At 46.9% G+C, this 18,818-nt stretch overlaps 1 protein-coding gene across 2 annotated transcripts in view; it reads left to right on the top strand.

Annotated features, from left to right (window-relative positions):
- Positions 1 to 465: 465 nt before the first annotated feature.
- The window catches only part of LOC144159601 (CUB and sushi domain-containing protein 3), a 95,054-nt gene continuing 76,701 nt past the window's right edge, over positions 466 to 18,818 (top strand). For both annotated transcript variants that reach the window (XM_077691187.1, XM_077691188.1), the window contains exon 1: positions 466 to 832. In XM_077691187.1, coding sequence (XP_077547313.1) covers positions 757 to 832 — 76 coding nt within the window. In that variant the 5' untranslated portion in view covers positions 466 to 756. The remainder of the gene's footprint in view (positions 833 to 18,818) is intronic.

The following is an 18,818-nucleotide window of genomic DNA, read 5'->3' on the forward strand; positions in this document are numbered from 1 at the left end:
CACTGCAACCTTGAGCAAGCACCGCGCATCATTTATCGCACTGAAATGATTGATTTTATCAGGCGTTCAATAAAGCGTAGTTTACTACAGTACCTCCACGGCCGTTTGCTACACTGTCAATGTGTAACACTGTGCTCAACTTCAAAGCACCACGCGCGCAGATTTCCCGTTCTCGACCCTCCTGGTTCTCGCGCACTTAAAACCGGAAACTTTTTCCGGCGGGCCTCAATGGCAGGTGGCGACACTGCGTGCTTCGCTAGGAACCAGTGGGTGCACTGTACCGAACAAGCAGTTACCACCGGCAGAAAAAAAAAACGAAAAGCAAAAAATCCCTTCCCCATGTCCTCCCCCCTCCCCCGTTGAAAATCCGCCGCAACCTCCTCTCAGCCGAAATGAGCACGGAGGTCCGGCGACGACGTCACCCGTGACGTCATCCGTGACGCTTCGCCGGCGGCCGCGGCATCAGGCAGGAGGCGCAACTTCGTGGGGACACCACGCGCCGTGGAGGAGGTTGAAGGAGGGCTGAAGACCTGTTCCTGGAGGAAGCAACGGTAACAGGGGGGAGGTGGTGGCGCGTTCAGACAAAAAGAGGCAAAAGGAAAGGACGACGCGCGGGGAGCAGGTCACGAATTCTTCTTGCCGGGTGCGGGTTGCTTGCTGCCGCTGCCGCCGGCTGCCGCAGCGTGGAACGGTGCTCCTCTGCCGTGTGCTTCCAGAGACCGTTGGACGTCCGTGCGTGTGCTACGGGCCGCCGTCATGGCTGCGCCGACTTGGATAACACTCGCCGTCGTCGTTGTTGTGGTCCTGCTCTCTGCGCAGGCAATCGCTCAAGGTGAGTCGAACGTACTCCGGGATCGAAGACGCGCGCTTGTAGTCGGCAGACTGCCGAGGCGCATGCGACGCTCGCCGGCATCCGCGGGTTCCCGTTCACCGGCCGGTATTGAGGCCGCATTGACGATGACGGCGCGGGCAGGTGCTTCCGCTGCGCACGTTGGGTAGAAAAACAGTAGCCTGCGTTTGTGAACGGGATTAGATTTTGGTGTCATCATGACAATGGTGATGTGGTCGGTTGGACTGTTTGGCACGGCAGGCACGGGTTGATCTCGAAGGTGACCGTCGTGGAAGTAGTAAGAAAACTTGTTCGTACACGATGGCTGCTGGAGTGTATGTTTTCTGATTATAAAGTCTTTCATTGAGACCAGAACAAAAAATGTTGCGCGAACGCAAGGTTTGTTGCAAGCGTTTTTGAACGAATTGGTGCAACCAATCAAAACTACGACGGATAATTTGTTTCTGTATTTGGAATTAAGTTCCAACAGAAATAGGGGTCATTTTAATCGACACTATGCGGTTCGTAGACCTATTCAGCCGGTGGCGTTGATTGATCTCATCAGACCACCTTACCGGTTATCATCGTCATGCCGTCGTTATGGTGAAAGGTCCGACAAATATATTTCTCATGGCTGCGGGTCTATTTACTGCGGTAATTAAGAGCAGGCCCTGTAGATGCATTTGAAAAACATAGCAAGCAGAACAATGAGGTGTCGTTAATTAAAGGTAAACAGTACGTGCATCGTGCAATGAAGTCAACAACTATTTTATGAAGTTAATTTCCGGTTTACTTTCACTCCTTCAGAAGACCGTTATTTTTGCTTAACACGTGTCTTGTTTGCAGCTTCCCACGCTTATTTCATCATTGGTTTTATTTATTAGCGTGCGCCTCACCCAAGAAAAAGTGTTAGTTGTTCTGTTTGTCTTCAGAATAAAACCCCATTTCTAGCTACGCTTAGGCCGTGGTATTTCGTCATCCCGATGGCAGCGCACTTTACACGCCGGTATTTATAAACAAGATTGAAGTATACTGATTACGGCTAACTGAGAAAAGATGGCGCAACCTAACTCCAATTTATGGCAAGCAGGCCGGGCAGGAGAGGCTTTCGTCCAGCAGTGGACCTAATTACGCTGTTCATGTAAAGCAAAAACAAGTAAATAACTAAGGTTTGTGCAGAAGTACTCCATTATTACATTTCATTGCAATATTTCATGTTAAAAATTCTGGCACCGTGAAAAGAAAGAGACAAACCTTTGACAGAACTTCATTCTGGGGATGGGACTAGCCAGTTTCATTTAGTTTATGCCGAAGGGCGTACCTCCGCAGTACAAAAGAACCCCCGCGACTGACCTCCAGTATTGCTTTTCTTCGAAAATCGGCAGGCACGTGTCAAGGAGTGTCAGAATCTTAATTTTCCAAGTATCGGCCCCGCCTGCCTGCTCTCCGCGGTTGAGGAACCGCGGGCCTACTCGGTTCCTCGCACGACGACGATTGCCATAGCCGGGTGACACAAACCTTCCGTTCCGATCGGGCTGGGTGGGGGAAGGCAAGGCTCACAAAAAGTATCAAACTTGAGTCTTGTCTGAGGATGGGCCCCGAAAACAAGGCGGGTGTTCTCGGAAGCGTTTTTTTCCCAGCGTTTGAAAGTACTCAGTATGCAATGAATAAAGGAACCTACATTGAATAAAGAGGCATAAGCGCGTGGCGGTGCCATCTAAGTATAACCGGCCCAAACAATGAGATAAGGGAGAGAGGAACCAAATAAATAAATAAAAACACAAAACAGGAAAAGAAAGGAAGATGAAGCGAGGGGCCACAGAAAATTGCAGGCGTAGGTGTAGGGGAATTGTAGAGGGTTTAGCGTGAAGACTAGGTGAAAGAGAACAATAAACCACCGCGAAACCACCACACACGGAAATTGGGTGGGTGGGGAAGAGAGCACGTACACAATGCGTCGTTTATTGAAATCGCGACTCAGGTTCGACAAAATTGGTCACAGGTAATGCACTTTTGGTTTGTGGTGGAGAGAAATAGGCTATCAAGGGGGCGGGGGGTGAAAAACTCTACCTCCCTCTCCTGCCTGGGCTAACCCCCCAGTGATAGGTGTGGTGTCAAGAAGAAAAAAAACAAAACAGAAGTACGGGGGATGTCGACGCCTGCTTTGGAAGCGCGACAAGAGGGCTTGCCTTTTTCCCACACAGAACCGACTAGCGTCACTGAATAAAGGCTTATTTAGTGACGCTAGAACCGACCAGTACTGACTGGTGCTATCAGAACAAGTCGCCGCCGCGTCCAGCGCTCTACCCCTCGTTTCATTGGAAAAGCGTCACCACGGTCATTACAGTGCCTTGCACATGGTTCGCTGACCCCAGCCGAGCGCGTTCTTCCATTCCCCGAAAGGCGGTTAGTTTCATGATCTGAGACCATCCGAGCTCTACGAATTAACATTGCGCAGGCTTAAGCATTTTTGAAAGCTCGTTGTGCTCAGCTCGAATTCGCTCGCGGAGCATGAAAGGGAGTCGCGTATCAGCTTGTTATACCTGCGACCCACGTGCACGAAAAACGCCATAACATAAATGTTTAAGCCCTAAACCGAATGACATTATTTGGTCTGGCCCTGCTTCACGCGAAAACGCGAAGGCAATAAATGTGTTAGACATGGTGGTGATAATGGCCAAAAAGAGAAATGCACTCATACTTTAGAAGCTTTTAACGTGGAGAAAAAAACGTCTTACAAGGGATAAAAATCTTGTTTGTGATAGAAAACGTTGTTCGAAATAGTGTTTTCTAAAAAATGGCGTGAGCCACATCTAAAAGTGGCTTCAGCAGCTGCCGTCGCCTGCCAACGGTAACCACATCAGGAAAATTCACAACGACGAGTAACACGATGTTTTGCCTTTTGCCACTGTTTTAGTGAACTTCACCTTCTTGAGAACTTCGCAACCAAGAATGCGCAAAATATCGTCTTATGTTGGAGTTCATCTATGTTTCCTCGTCAGCACTCCGGTGCTGGGAGTTTCGTTGGTTTTATTTGGTGCTCATCACGTTCGAGAGTAGGCAGATTTGAGGCGTTCGTGAAGGCGAATGAGTTGTGCGGAACTCGTTAAACGAAAAATGACATTACAGGGAATGACAGTAGGTTTTTGCGTGTAGCGCCGAATTAATGGCATTAAAACTGAAGGCATTGCGCACTTAATGTCATTTTTCGTGTACGTGTGGCACAGGTATTAGTTTTGCTGCAGCCGTTACTCGTGTCGGCCCAGTGTCGCAATCAGCTTTTTTACAGTAAATTCTCCTTATAAAGAAGCTGTCGCAACAAAAGGCTGAATTTATTATAAGCGGTGCTTCGTTAAAAGCGGGTAGCATTAGTTCTCCGCATTCTGAGTAAAAGGAGAATCGGGATAAACCAAGGTCACTATGACTAAAGCTTTTTGTACATGCCTCGAAAGAAAAGGCTAAGGCGTTGCGCTGCTGAGCACGAGGTCGTGGGTTCGATTTCCGGCCGAGGCGGCCGCTTTTCTTGAGGAGGCGAAAAACAAAAACGCCCATGTGTATGACATTTCGGCGCACTAATGATCCCCAGGTGGTCAAAATTAATCTGGAGCCCTCCACTACGGCGCGCCTCATCGCCTGCGTTGCTTCGGCGCGTTAAACCCTACAATCAATCAACATGCCTCGAAAGCTGTTATGTAATGTATCGGCCTGGTTTCAATCTGCGCGCCGATGAAAGAGACTCTGGAACAGTTATCCAACTTTTTTTCCTAAATCGTAATGCTTCTCGAATGTAGTAAACATACCCACCCAATATACATAGAATAGGAGGTCACAAAGTAGCTCAGCCCAAAATCACTGCTCTATGCCTATTAGAGAGAGAGAGAGAGAGAGAGAAAACTTTATTATGAACAGATGGGTTAAGGAGACGGGGTGGCCACCAGGCTGGTGGCGACTAAAGCAGCTCGTTCAACCAAGAGCTCCTGGGTGGCCAGGTCGGAGCTGCCCAGCGCCTCCTCCCACTGCTCGCTGCTGGTGATTGGGGGGAAAGGGTCTTGAGGGCATTCCCACATGCAATGGGTGAGTGATGCATACGCACCACAAAGGGGACATTCGGGAGAGGGGAATTCTGACGGGCGAATGTGGTGGAGAAGGGATCTCGTTGGGAAGGCTCCCGTTTGAAGGAGTCTCCATGTTCGCACTTTATGATGTGGAAGGGATGTATGGGATGGTGGGTAGATACGACGGGAGAGACGGTAGTGCTCTGTAATATCGTTAAAAGTGATCAGTTATTAGACAAATTTAAATTTTTTAAAAGAAAAAAATCCGAAGCCATCTCCTTAACGTGAAACATGGTGAGGGGCGAAGCATGCAGTGTATAAGTATTCTCGGTGGCTTCGCATTTTTGCCAACGGAGCTGAAAACGTTGGGGGGGGGGGGGGGTAAAAGTATACAGCTTTTCTGTGAGTCTCTGGTGTTTGAAGCACGACGCTCTCTAGCGCGAAGCCTGAACGAGTGTTCCTGGTGTTTTTAAGTACGAAAGCGCTCCAGCACGAGGCGTGAACAAGTGTCCCGGTGTTGTTTTTTTTAAACGCGTTACGTCCTTCCGCGAGGCGTGAACGAGTTTCCCGGCATTTTAGTACCGTGACTACGTGACACGAACGGCGATTACGACGACGACGGCAGGAGACGCCAACCGCCCCAGCCCCTAAAAATGTTCCCTTTTTCTCAGTCTTGGTGTTCTTCGAGCGCACTAATTACGTCGTTACAGCGGTGTAGTGGCTGTTGGCCGGCCTTCTCTCGTTTGCAGCAATAAACGCATTCGATAGCCACTTGAAAAAAGAAAGCAACAAAAGCAAAGGTGAAACAGCGAGGCGTATATGCTGCGACGAGCAAATCACGCAGTGCCGCTCCGTGCTGGCGATAACTATATAGTTTTCGCAGTGCTCCCAGCCGCGATGGAAAAAGTGTTGCGGAGCCTCTTTAAGTTCCACGCCGGTGATTCCCGCCCTCACCGTGAGAATCCTCGGTGGAATGTGGTTCTGAGGGATTGCATGTAAACCGTTTAATTATGCCCGCTACCAATCCGGAGATTACAGGTGAGCACGAGATCGCGGGTTCGATTCCCGGCCGCGGCGGCCGCTTTTCTGATGAATGCGAAAAGCAAAAACGCCCGTGTGTACGAGGTTTCGGCGAACTTTAAAAATCCCCAGGTGTTCAAAATTAACCCAGAGACCTCCACTACGGCGTGCCTCATTGCCTGCGTTGCGTAGGCGCGTTGAACCCAACAATTAATCAATCAATCCTGAGATTATAAATGTTGATCGTGATACGATACCAGATCAGTAATCGGGGCACAGAAGAGAACTAATTTTTCTAATATGAAATTCAACCGACCAGAGCGACAGGGTCAGCATACCAATTCCACACAACGCACGGAGTACGCTCAAAACGTATCCCCTTCAAAGGACGTCTACGAACAGCCTTTAAGCTGTATCGGTTGATCATGCAATGGAACTTTTAAAGACGATAGTCTTTCTTGGGCTACTTAAACCCAGAAATTTTGGTCTGTCTGTATGTCTGTATGTCTGTCTGTCTGTCTGTGACTCGATTCAGCCACCCGGCCAAAGCAAAAGAATGCCTGCGCAATAGTCTTATATAGTCACAGCTAAATCTACCCGTCTTGGTCCGCTGTAATGTTCATACTTGTCAACATTGTTGAAGAAGAACAAGACATTACGCAAATATGAGACAACAAATCAATACAGAAGTGATATTTTCAGTGTTCCTTTATAAAAATTCAAACATTCTTGACCTTTGCGAAATTAAATACTTCATCAACTGCAGAAAAAGAATTCACTCCGCCGTCGCCTGCTGTCGCCCGCGCCACTATAGCTTCTGGCGCCATTTTAAGAACTCAACCGGCAACAGTTACGCAAGGTTCCACTAGATAGTTTCCACGTTCTGCTTGCAACGCACGTGGAGTAGGGAAACGCGGTTCTATAAACGTTGAAGTAGGGTGCCTCAATTAACGCGCGTCTTCGCCGTACGGCAGCGTTCGCATCGACACACCCGGTTTGGAGCAGTGGAACGCGCAAAATTTAAAATGATTAAAGCAAACATTTGGCGTCTTTACCTTGGGAGGAGCGCGACGCAAGAGGAATAACATGAGAGGTGAGCGGTAAAGCGAAGGGAGGCATTTACTTCGCAAAAGCCGATAAAGACTATCGTCTTTTGACGTCATTTGCAACGAAAGGAGCAGATACGCGGCCAATTTTTTCCAGTACCGATCTGCGCATGCGCGGGCTGCCGGTCCGCCGATCTTGGTAGACGCCTCCGGCAAAATAAACAAAAGGGGGCCCCTCACCTTTCTGCTTGGGGAGGGGCTATGCTGTCGAGCGTTGCACGTTTTTATTTTTTCTCTTTCGACAGCTCGTGATTGTTATGTACGTGCAGATAAAAGAGACTTTCAAGGAAAAGGGCAAAGACATTTGAGTGGCCACGTTGCGAGCACATGGCTGCCAGTGATAGAGTAAGGAATATACAAAAAGTAAAGAAAAAGGGCTACTTCGACCTCTGCAGATCAGTCACGGGAACGTGCGCCTGCTACCGTGACAAAAGGTGCGGAGGACGAGTGGGTGCGGGAGGGAATTCAGGACCATGGTATTTTGTGCACGAGTTCTCCGAAAGCCCAACTTTTTGGAGGGCGTTCCTCACTGCCATTTTTAGGTCGCCGTGGCGGCCGCTAGGAGGACCGGTACTGAAAAAAGGTCCATTGCAAAACCGGATCCGCGCATCAGATTTTCAGACGGCATTAGTAGGCGATTGAGCGTGCCTGAATAGCCGATATCATCTCGGGATGTGCGCAGTAGTGTCAGCACCTATGAGTAAGAGATTACGCTCGGTTTCACTTCTAAATCCGCGCTCTCATTGATATGCATAAAACGGCCATATAGCCGTTGAATCTCCCGCGGCGCGACGAATCTCGTGTAAATCCCTTCTTCGAGAGTTCTCGGCGAAACCTCTCAGCGAAAATTGGCGCCCAGTTCAAACTGCCGTGCAAAACCGCACGATTGACTGAAAGCTCACGGAACGTGCGTTGAATTTATTGCCGTAGCGTTTTCGAACAGTCTTCATAACTGCTGGGTTCTCAGTTGCGGGTTTTCGCATTTTATTGGTAGTTTTCAGACGTGCTGCAAAAGGAGATTCTCTACTACCATAATACGGCGAACCATTTAGCCTTTCGCCATGCGCAATACATTAGATATTCGGGGGCTGCCTTTTTTATGAACCGCATACAGATTACACTAAACGCACTCAAAAGGACTAATTTCTTCCAAACTGCCTTAGTTATACGGCTTGCTTTATGGCCAGGAATATCAAATGCTTGGGTGCACTTTAGTGCGGCAGCCCTACAAGCCTGCCTAACAGAATTTTGTGATGGACTGTCTGAAGTGTACCGTACTTTCCGGCTTATTAGCCGCGCGAGCAAAAAGGGTGCACAAAGGTAGGGATATACACAGCCCGACTGTGGCCGCAGCAGACAGAAAGAAGGGGGCCGCGGGTCGACGAAAGCGCGTAGGTCCGACGCCACGCGTTAAGGTCATCCGTCGTTGACGTACAACTACTTTGACGGTGCTTGGCATGTCATAAGGCACAAAGTTATTGCTATCTAATGTTAAGCCTGAATATTGACCAATGAGGTCTGTTTACCCCAGCGCTTTGTCATGGTAATGCCGAGAGAAAGAAAAAAGGCGCAGAAAAAATAGTAAGCGAAGATAAAGAGATAAAGAAAACGGGAGACAACTCGGTGACACAACTTAGTGAGATTTTATATTCCCGCATTCTGATTAATGCTTAGCGCAGTGATACATCACTACACGTACCCGCAGTGAGGTATAAAGAGGTGGAGGAGCGCTGGGAACGTTATGCATCTTGGGTAGAACGCCATCTTCCCGTCTTTCCAAGCAGTCTTCCGGGGGAGTCACCTATTCGCACGGGCTTCTGTTGTCTCCAGTCACACTGGCAGCAGCACCAACACAAATGCACCTGCGCCCTCGCGCCCACCTGATTACGTGTACCAAAACGACGTCGACGGGGCACCCTACGAGACGCAAATTGCATTGTGCAAACTTGATCCCGTTTCTGCTGCGCGAAGCGGACTTTGATACGAGCGTGGCGGCGCATTGCAGACGTTGCCATCCTCAGTGCCACTGCTACTATGGAGTTATCTCTTGCAAGAGCAAATAAGCACTTGGAAGGGATTGGAAGCCCACAGTTTTCACACCGAAAGGCTAGTGGGTTCAGGATCCGTGGCGTAAGCTCGACTGTGCCTGATTACAGCCCTCAGTGGAAAAAAAAAAACCGTTACAAGTTTGGGAACGTGCTAATTGTCGTGTCTATGCTTGTTCAAATTGGTGGTTGCCCAGACTGGATCGCCCTGACAAAATCAACCACTGTTCCTGGCTTAGGTAGATCCGGTGCAGTGGTTCACAAGGAATCTGTCTGCGCTTGGGCGGGTGGTATTCGGAGCCAAGCCTCATCACTGCAGTCGGATGTTACTCCGCACGGCGCAAGCACTGCGTTACTGGGTATATTTGGAACATGGCACTAGCCGCTCTCACGAATTTATGGACTTCACGGGCTTATATAGACTACTGCAGCTATGGGGACAACACACGAGCCATTGCCGTTACTAACTTGTTCCCTAGATAGCGCGTCATTGCTGCCCGTGAAATGCAATTTCCGCGATAGGTCCAACCTCGGTGTTCGATGCAGCGAATGTTCACCGTCCGTGAAGGAACGCCTTTCCTCTGTGCTGCTCGCGACGCACGCGTGATCAGGAGCTCGGCACCAAGCGAGCAAGGACTTTCGCAAGCCGCCCGTCGCTTTCCATGGGTGACACGCCAAGATACCGGAAATGCCTAATTGGCTTCCGTATGGAACGTTTAATTGAACGGTGCTAAACGAGTAACGCTTTGTTTACCTTTGTGACAGTATCTGCAGAGATGTTTAAGGCAAGGTTCGCGAACCGGGTGAGGAAACCGTGCCTTTCCAATCTCTTCCGACTATTTTTTATTTTTTTTGCTTCGTAGTAGAGAAAACATATTCTACAAGCACGACTGCTGATGGGACCAAGTCGGCACAACCCATTTTTTTTTCTCTAGCTTGCCTTGTCGGCAGTTCTTGGCATTGACACGTAATCGGCTGGATTCGAGGGGATCGCTGCATTCATGGGCCTGCTGCCACCGGCGCTGCCTGGCGAAGACCTCCCGTGCGTCGACAACGGTGACTGTGCCGGCCGCCTGCTGAAAAGGACGGCAATTACGCTTTACCCAAACAGCATCACGTCGTCAGCACTCGTGCATACTCCCTGTATACAAAGGGTAGCTTAGAAGACACGATGTCGCAAAGTCAAAGCTTATTTTTTTTCCCCCTAATCGTTTGAACCTCAGACGACTATAAGAAGCCTTGGATCTAAAGCTTAAAGCCGCGAGTAAATGCGCCGAAAAGCCCGCACGTTATATGAACACAGTGCGCCACGCCACACGCGGATCATTTTGTCGAACAATGTGCTCTTGCAGCTAATCGTCACCCAAACACATACAAGCTGCCTTTTGTGTGTTGGGCTTTTTCGCAGAGCTGGCGTGTTGTGCAAAAAGTCAATGGTAAACCCCGGGCTACGCTACACTAGCTACGCCAAAAATAAAACGTCATTTAGCGACGCCACCTTTTCGTGTTTCAAGCAAGGTTTAGCAAAAAGGAAAAATTAAAGGGGGGGGGGGGGGTAGAAAGATTTGGGCAAAGTTTGGCGAATGGGGTCGATGGAGGTCGCGGGCAGTGGGGGTCATGGATCCCCATTTGAAAACCACCGTTTGTACAAAACGGCACTGTTCTAGAAACATGGGGAGTGACCACAGCCTTCGCAATGTTTGGACGACCTAGCAGCTCGAATACGAGGAGACGTTCGATGGATGGCAGTACTCGCTAATGTGCGGATTGCTTTATACTCGCTTCTCACAGTGAAGCTTACACTGAACTACAGGATGAAGCACACGTACTACCTTTTTAACCTTCCAAGCATGCAGTGAACTTCCGCACTGAATATACTTCCACCGGCATTGCGACCCGAACACGTGTGTTTAAAGTGAAAGCTTTCTTAATGCGACCCATGGCGTTCTGTCAAAAAACTAATGCATTTCCGCATAGACCGGTTGGTAGACCTAAAAGCTCCGATAAGATCTCTGGACACACGGAGCGTGAGTTAAACCGGACTTCCAATGTGTCCCAACCGTTACTTGAAAATCGTGAAAAGGAACGGTTCTAGATAAGACTATGCACGCATCGATCAGGAAGAAGGCGTACAATAGCATACGTTATCTCATAAACCACCGTCAGATGTACATTTAGATCGGTCGTAGATACATTTGCTTAGTAAGTGAAAAATCGCCGCATACGTTCGTTCTTCGTTTGCGATTTTGGTTTTTAAAGGTCTGACGATCGATTGGGAGCACTTTAAGCGTAAGTTGAACGCATTTTTAGCCAAGGTTTCGACGCACTTTTGATGTGAGAAAGCTTTCTCGCTTCTCTCAACTTTATTTGTGGAGGGTCTTGTTAATTTCCTTGTTTCTTTTTTGAACTAACCTGGGGCAAAAGTTGCCTAGTATATTCCGGGTATACAGAAAAACACCATTTTTGAAACTAGAGGCCACAGTAATCATTCAAAAATAATGACAATATCGAAATCCAGAGGCAGTTCACATGCGCTACATATGAAGAGCTCTGCAGAGGCACGTTTATACACTCGTGGTATCGTAACGACAAATGTGTCTGTTAGAGCTGCTTATATCACCGAATCGAGACTGCATGCGCCTCGCTTATATGTGGTACGTTATCCAGTACGTTAGTAAGAGTGTAGTTTTGTAACACTACGAGACTGCTTCCGTAACGTTCCATCGCCCTGTAGCTTCCCAGCGTAATGGGTGTTAGAATACCACGGTCTTCTTAGGTTTTCACAGCCTAAATAGATTAGGTTGTTAGGTGTTGTTAGGTCTTATTAGGTTTTCACAGCCTAAAAATAGACTAACGGTTTGCAGCGTTCAGAGGCATTCAGTATTGCAATGCGCGTAACATTTGGTATGTCTGCTTTCAGGTCGGGTAATTTGGTGCAATTATATTGACTGCGGCCTTCTGGTTAAGATGAATTGAGCTCGCGAAGATGACACAAGATGGGAAGCGATAATATTATCTTCTTTCGGTGGAGCTTCAATTTAACAATAAAGAGTAAGATGTCTTATTAACGCATAAATTTGAGGGGACTCGACTCAGGGGCTGTGGCGAGTCGCAGAGGGCAATGTAACCTGAGCGCGTAGGCACTTATATTTATGAGAAAACTGCGCCATTGGTGAAAGGTATGTAGTGCGCGTACAAAGAAAAACAGAAACAAAAAAGAAGATGAAAAGAAAATCCGGTCACGTGGAAACATGCGTTAAAGCGTTAGTTAATATATAACCTCGCCGCAGACATAAAACCGCGTAATCCCGGACTAATTTATTGAATTTCTGTCTGGCATCCCGGGATCAAGTTCGGCTCAGGTTCGTCATAAAAAGAAGTTTGCATAACAACGGTTAGCCTTTTTTTTTTTTCGCGACAAAGCGCTCGTTATTAAATAACGCCTAGCGGCAGCTGCTACGTTTACTGCTTGTTCGCAAAGACCGCCGCCAGTGGCTCTAGCTATCCTAGAAACGGGAGAGCGTATATTTTTTTACGACGATTTTCGGAGCCATAAGCCGCCCTAAACTTCTGTTTGCTTTAATAATTATTTCCTTTATCTATTTTGTTTTTGTTGTGAAGCTTACCTCTTCGACGGATAATGCGAATTCATGATTTTCACTCAACGGTGCAGCGACCTCCGGAGTCATACGTGAAATAAAAATTGCTCGTCGGTGCATGCGAGCCGGATTGTGTTACGAAACTCGTTGGGGACGGCCTGATTAAACGGCACGCGGCTTGGGGGGCCTTGCGTTTACGCTGAATTCGCTTGGAATGAAAAGCGGGACATTGGCTCGTTACCCGAGATTAAAACAACGCGTGGAGCTTTCGAATATTTTCAAAAGATCATGAGTCCCCTGATTACGCGCTTAAATGCAGCAGAATAATTAGTTCATCTTTTACGGTTTTTTGAGAGAAAATGGAAAAAAATATTGCACAACTGGTGATCAAAGCGCGACAGGAGTTGGAACGTTGATCTACAACTATAAGCCAGATCGCTAGTTCATTTAAGCGTGGTTTGGGGCTTCAGCTACTCAATATTAGCATGCGCCGTAAAAATAAGCAAATAAAACGGCATTTGGGCTGATGCAATCCCCCTGTATATGAACTGTGATGGGTTAGAATCACTCTTCCTCTATATGTGTATATATATATATATATGTGTATATATATATACATACATATATATATATATATATATATATATATATATATATATATATATATATATATATATATATATATATATATATATATATATATATATATATATATATATATATATATATATATATATATATATATATGTAGCTGTGGTGTTACCGTTGCTAAGGCTTCATCTTAAATCCACGAAATTCAGAGGCGAGGCAGATGTTCTTCCGCACAAGAAGCTTGAACACAATTTCTACAGCACATACTAAATCTGGAAGAAGAGAAGCTGTGTGCCAAATCTTTTTAGTAAGTTTCCTGAAAACATATGAGCAGTCATATTACAACACACTCGTGTGACTAATCCATGCCATGGATTAGTCTGTTGATTGAGTGTGTTGTAGTAAATTATTGGTAGAATTTGCCTTATTGGTGGGGCACCAATGAAGCGAATTCCACCGATAATGCGAATTGAGGGAGTGTCGGCAACGAGCACACCATGTGACACACAAAAAAAGTCACGGGGCATGCTTAGAGCTTTCCGAGAATGTGAAAGCGAAAGCCTAGTTGCATTACATCTGATCTGTTGTTGAACTCTGTTGAACTTCACGGCTGCGCCCACCACCTCTACCCCAGCCCCCTCCGAATCTCGTTCCACTCCTTCCGTTCGTTGCGCTCCGTCGCCCTTTCTCAAAGCCCCCTTCCCGCACTGTTGTTGCTCTCTCTCGGCACGCGATGTCCCGCTCCCGCTCCCCGGTTCGCGCAACTTCAACCTTTTAGGTGCCAAACACCGTAAGACCTCGCTTTGTCCGTGTCTTGTGCCTTGGTGTCCGTGTACACTGTGTTGCGCATGCGCGAGAAGCATTGGATTGGACTGGATTGGGTTGAAATTGATTGGACTTGGATTGAAATGGGTTGGATTGGATTTCAATTGGATTGGAATTTATATATATATACTCTACACACGCGTTGTCACCCATTTACATGCGCGAGTGGGCAATGCCACGGGTTATTTACGGTAAGAACGATTCCCAGTGCTTCGCCAACTCGTCATGATTCACTCCGTGGAGGTGTGTGAATTTTTTAGTCCAACTATTTTTCCTACCTCACGACACTTGTGCCTCAGATCATGGAGATTTAATGATTTAATAGAGTTCACGCTCGAAGCAAGGAAGTGATTGCCAACGTGCGGTGGTTTCGCGGCTGCCACTGCCACACTCAAGTAAAAAAAGTGCTCAACCAGAGCAGAATCGCCGATGCATATACCGTACAGAAAGAAATACAACTACCATCAGCGCGGTAACCAGCGCCCGTACAACTTCGGAGGAAAGGTGACCTTCATGTTTTCTTCTGTTGATTATGAGGTTTAACGAGCCGATGCTGCACAGGCGATGAGGCGCACCGCTGTGGAGGGCGCTGAATTAATTTCGACCACCTGGGGATTTTTAACGTGCGCCAAAGATATTGAACACACTTGCGTTTTCGCTTTTAGCCTCCGTCAGAAAAGCGGCCGCCGCGGTAGAGATCGAACCAGCATCGTTGGGCTCAGCAGCACAACGCCTTTGCCACTGAGCCACCGCGGCAGGCAGGTGACCTTCATTTCACGCTCCGCGGTAGTTGAACAGAAAACCTACGCCGTATCAGCCTCACTAAGGCCATAAACCCTCGTCTGCTACCTGTGGCATCAATACTGGCAGAATCTAGTTCCTCTTATGACATGTGTAGATTATTATAATTAGAAATTAGGTGCAAAGATATATGTGCGTTTCCATCGTAACATCAACGAATGTGGCACCGTATCGCTCGTATTGTCATCAATAGGAACGACAATGCATTGTAGATTAAACTTCCATTATTATCTTGCGAAAATGCTCAAGCATAGACCAGTGATTCTCAACCATGGGTATGCTGGAGACCCCTTTAGGGCGGGCAACAGTGATGGTGGATTCCACGATAAACGATGTTGGTTCGTGTTAAAATGTTAAATTTGCACTTTTGGATTCAACTTTCCTGCCTTTATGTCTGACGTTTATGCTGATTCGTGTCATATCGTCAAGGAATTGCTCTTGCAGCTAAGAGTTACCAACCCTATATTCAGCCCTTTTTGTGTCTGGCTTTTTTGTATTGCAGTCGTGTTGTGCAACAAGCCAACCTTAAAACATGTGCTACGCGGAGAATTTAGACATACAAGTCACGCAGCAAAGCCACCTTTGTGCATACCCGTCACGGTTTTCGGAAACAAAAAAACAAAAAAAAAACAGAAAATAATGAAGGGAAGAGTTTTGGGAAGGGTTTAGTGGACCTCCATTCTAGAACCATTGCTCTAAATGATGTGAAGGGACCAGCGAAATGCCCTTCGTATATAACAGAATCCGGGAAATCTTCAACCAAGGTAAAGCCTCGTTATAACGAAATCCCTTTGTACGAAACTTCGCTTTACTCGATTGTTTTCGTGGTCTCCACTGCAGTTACCCACTTTTATTAAGTATCGCTGATAACGAAGCCAGTCTCCTGTAAAACAGTGACACGGCGCTTACACGAAGACAGCAAAAGAAGACTTATTTCCCGAGGCAACAAGTGTTGCTCAGTTTATATAAATAAGTCTGCGCTCGTGCCTGTGTTTTGTGTTTCTGTCTTCGTTTAAGAGCTGTTTCACTGTTTTATGAGGAACCAACTAGCCCAAACTCAAACGTTAGCCAGTCTCCGGTTCCGACGACTTTGTTCTAACGAGGGTTTACTGCACATATATGCAGTCGAATGTCTCGATTCGGAGTCGCACATTTGGAAAAGACAAATAGTTCCGACTGGCACGTACATCCTTGCAAGGGGACGTGCATTTGAACGGGGAACAACGTTTTCTCATTCGAACCTCAAATCGAACATATCAACGCAGGATCTGCGTGAACAAATGCATTTTGAGGCCTGGCTCGGCCTCTCGTGTCCCTGCTTGCGCGAAGCCAAGAAGGATGGAATGACTAGAGCTGCGCGTGTTCGTCTGTTCGAGCACAATGCATTCCTATGCGTAGGTTGCTATTTTGGAAATTCTTTGTGTATGGGTTGCTTGTTTGGTTTCCCATCTCAAACTGTCTGTTGCGTATGCGTACTTGCGCAGTACGTAATTATTGACATTGCGCTGTGAAGAACGTGCAGCAGTGGCTATTTTACCCCACATGCATTCTTATAATGGTGTCGAGCGCTGTACCGCTATACTCGGCTACAACTCAAGAACGACACCACCTCATGTAGTGTATCACTCCGCCAAAGCGCCGGACCCGTGACGTCAGTGCGCGCGCGTTTTGAAAGGGGTTTGCTATGAATGCGTGATATCGTCTGCCTTGTCTCACGCAGTTTGTTTGTCGTCACTGGAGTCGTTTATAAGCACATTAAGACCGAAAAATCACGGGAACGGCTCACGCCATGTTCAAAATATTCCCAGTAACGCCCTACTTGCGCCGCGCGGAGAAACATCCGGCTACGGTGATAAGGCACAGCGGCATGGGAAACCAAGATGAATGAAGCAAAGGAACGAAACCGATGGAAAGGGAAGAGAAAGCCGAGAAGCTGGTGGAATAAGGAAATAAAAGAGGCTATTGACCAGCGAAGAAAGGCGTCGAGAGAACATAGAGAAGCAAAAAGAACTGGTATGGAACCGGAGGTAGTGAAGGAGAAGTGGGAGGTCTACCGTGAGAAAAAAATAGAAGTGCAGAAAATGGTGCAAACAAAGATCAAGCAGAAAAGCGAACAATGGATGGCAGAAATACGGAAAAAGGACAAAAGCGCATCCAAGAAGTTTTGGAACCATGTAAAATCACTAAGCTCAAAAAACGATAACCATCAAAAATTCCTGATTGATGAAGAGGGGGAACATTTAGAAGGAGAGCACGCGTTGGCGCATATTCATCGAGTGATTAGTGAGAAGTTTAGGACAATAGTGGTAGGGAAACCTGCACCGATAACATCAGCGCCACAAAAGACTGCGGAAAGGGAAATAAGTTTGAGCAACCTTGATTGGAAAAAAGCAGAGCAAAAGGTTTCCCCCCAGACAGCAGTGGGCCCGGACGGAATACCAATGCAACTGATAAACCTACTTGGACCTAAAAGTAAGGATTCGTTTATGAGGGCAATAGATAAGGTGATAGAAACCAAACAAATACCAGAGGACTGGTTAGAAAGTAGGATGAATTTAGTATATAAAGGCAGAGGAGACAAAGCCAGTATTGATTCATACAGACCACTCACAGTAACGTCAGTGGTGTATAGATTCGTAATGCAGGCGATAAAATCAGAAATTCAAGCATGGATGGAAGAAAATGAAATATTTGGGGAACTGCAGAATGGATTTAGACAAGACAGGCGACTGGATGACAATCTGTTCGTGATAACGCAGTGCATTGAAATTGCGAAAGCACAGAATAGACCACTATGGATTACGTTCTTGGACATTAAAGGGGCATATGACAACGTAAACAGAGAACGGCTGTGGAGGATGCTGAAACTCCAGGGATTAGATGACGAGTTAGTACAGTTCCTTATAGCAATCTATAAAGACAATAGAGTGCACCTTACTTGGGAAGGACAGAAATGCGCCCAGCAGGTCAACATCCATCGGGGACTGAAACAGGGATGCCCTTTGAGCCCAATACTGTTCATGCTTTACATGGCAGGGTTAGAAAAGAAAATGGAAGAAAGTCAAGTAGGGTTTAGCCTAACCCATATGCTGCAAGGCGAAGTGGTACAACAGTATATTCCGGGAATGTTATACGCAGACGACATTGTTCTTTTAGCTGATAACCAAACCGATATGAAGCGGCTAATAAATATTTGCGGCCAGGAAGCCACTGACCTCGGATTAAATTTCAGTGCAGAAAAATCAGGAATAATGGTTTTCAATGACGCTACCACCGACGTAGTGTCTATCCAGCAAGGCGAATTACCTAGAGTGAAGGAATATAAATATTTGGAAGTGTGGATAAACGAAGGGGATAACTACTTAAGTACTCACGAGGAGCAACTTAAGGTTAAGGGAATGCGAAACGCAGCTATAATGAAGCATAGAGCTCTGTGGGGGTATAACAAATATGAAGTAGTAAGAGGAATGTGGAAAGGAGTAATGGTTCCGGGTCTCACGTTTGCGAATGCTGTACTCTGCTTAAAATCAGACGTTCTATCAGGCCTTGAAGTAAACCAGAGAACGGTAGGACGTTTGGCCTTAGGCGCGCATGGAAAAACAACTAACGAAGCAGTTCAGGGAGATATGGGCTGGGCGTCGTTTGAAGTTAGAGAAGCTCAGAGTAAAATATGCTTTGAGATGAGGTTGAGGGCAATGGATCAACGAAGGTGGGCAACTAAGGTTTTTAGGTACCTATACTTGAAAAGCGTGGACACGCAGTGGTTAAGAAAGACTAGAAGGCTAACGATGAAATACGGAAAGAACAGTGGGGAATCCAAAACAGCCAAGGTAACCAAAAAAGAGGCGAGGCAGATTGAAACGAATAAATGGAGGGAAAAAATGAAAGCTAAAACGTCGTTAGAGATGTACAGGGCTGAGAAGATGAACATCAGAAAGGAAAATTTC

Source organism: Haemaphysalis longicornis, unplaced genomic scaffold (genome assembly GCF_048455015.1).
Source record: "Haemaphysalis longicornis isolate Haplotype H1 unplaced genomic scaffold, Haemaphysalis longicornis Haplotype H1 scaffold_10, whole genome shotgun sequence".
In the NCBI taxonomy this organism is placed as follows: Eukaryota; Metazoa; Arthropoda; class Arachnida; order Ixodida; family Ixodidae; genus Haemaphysalis; species Haemaphysalis longicornis.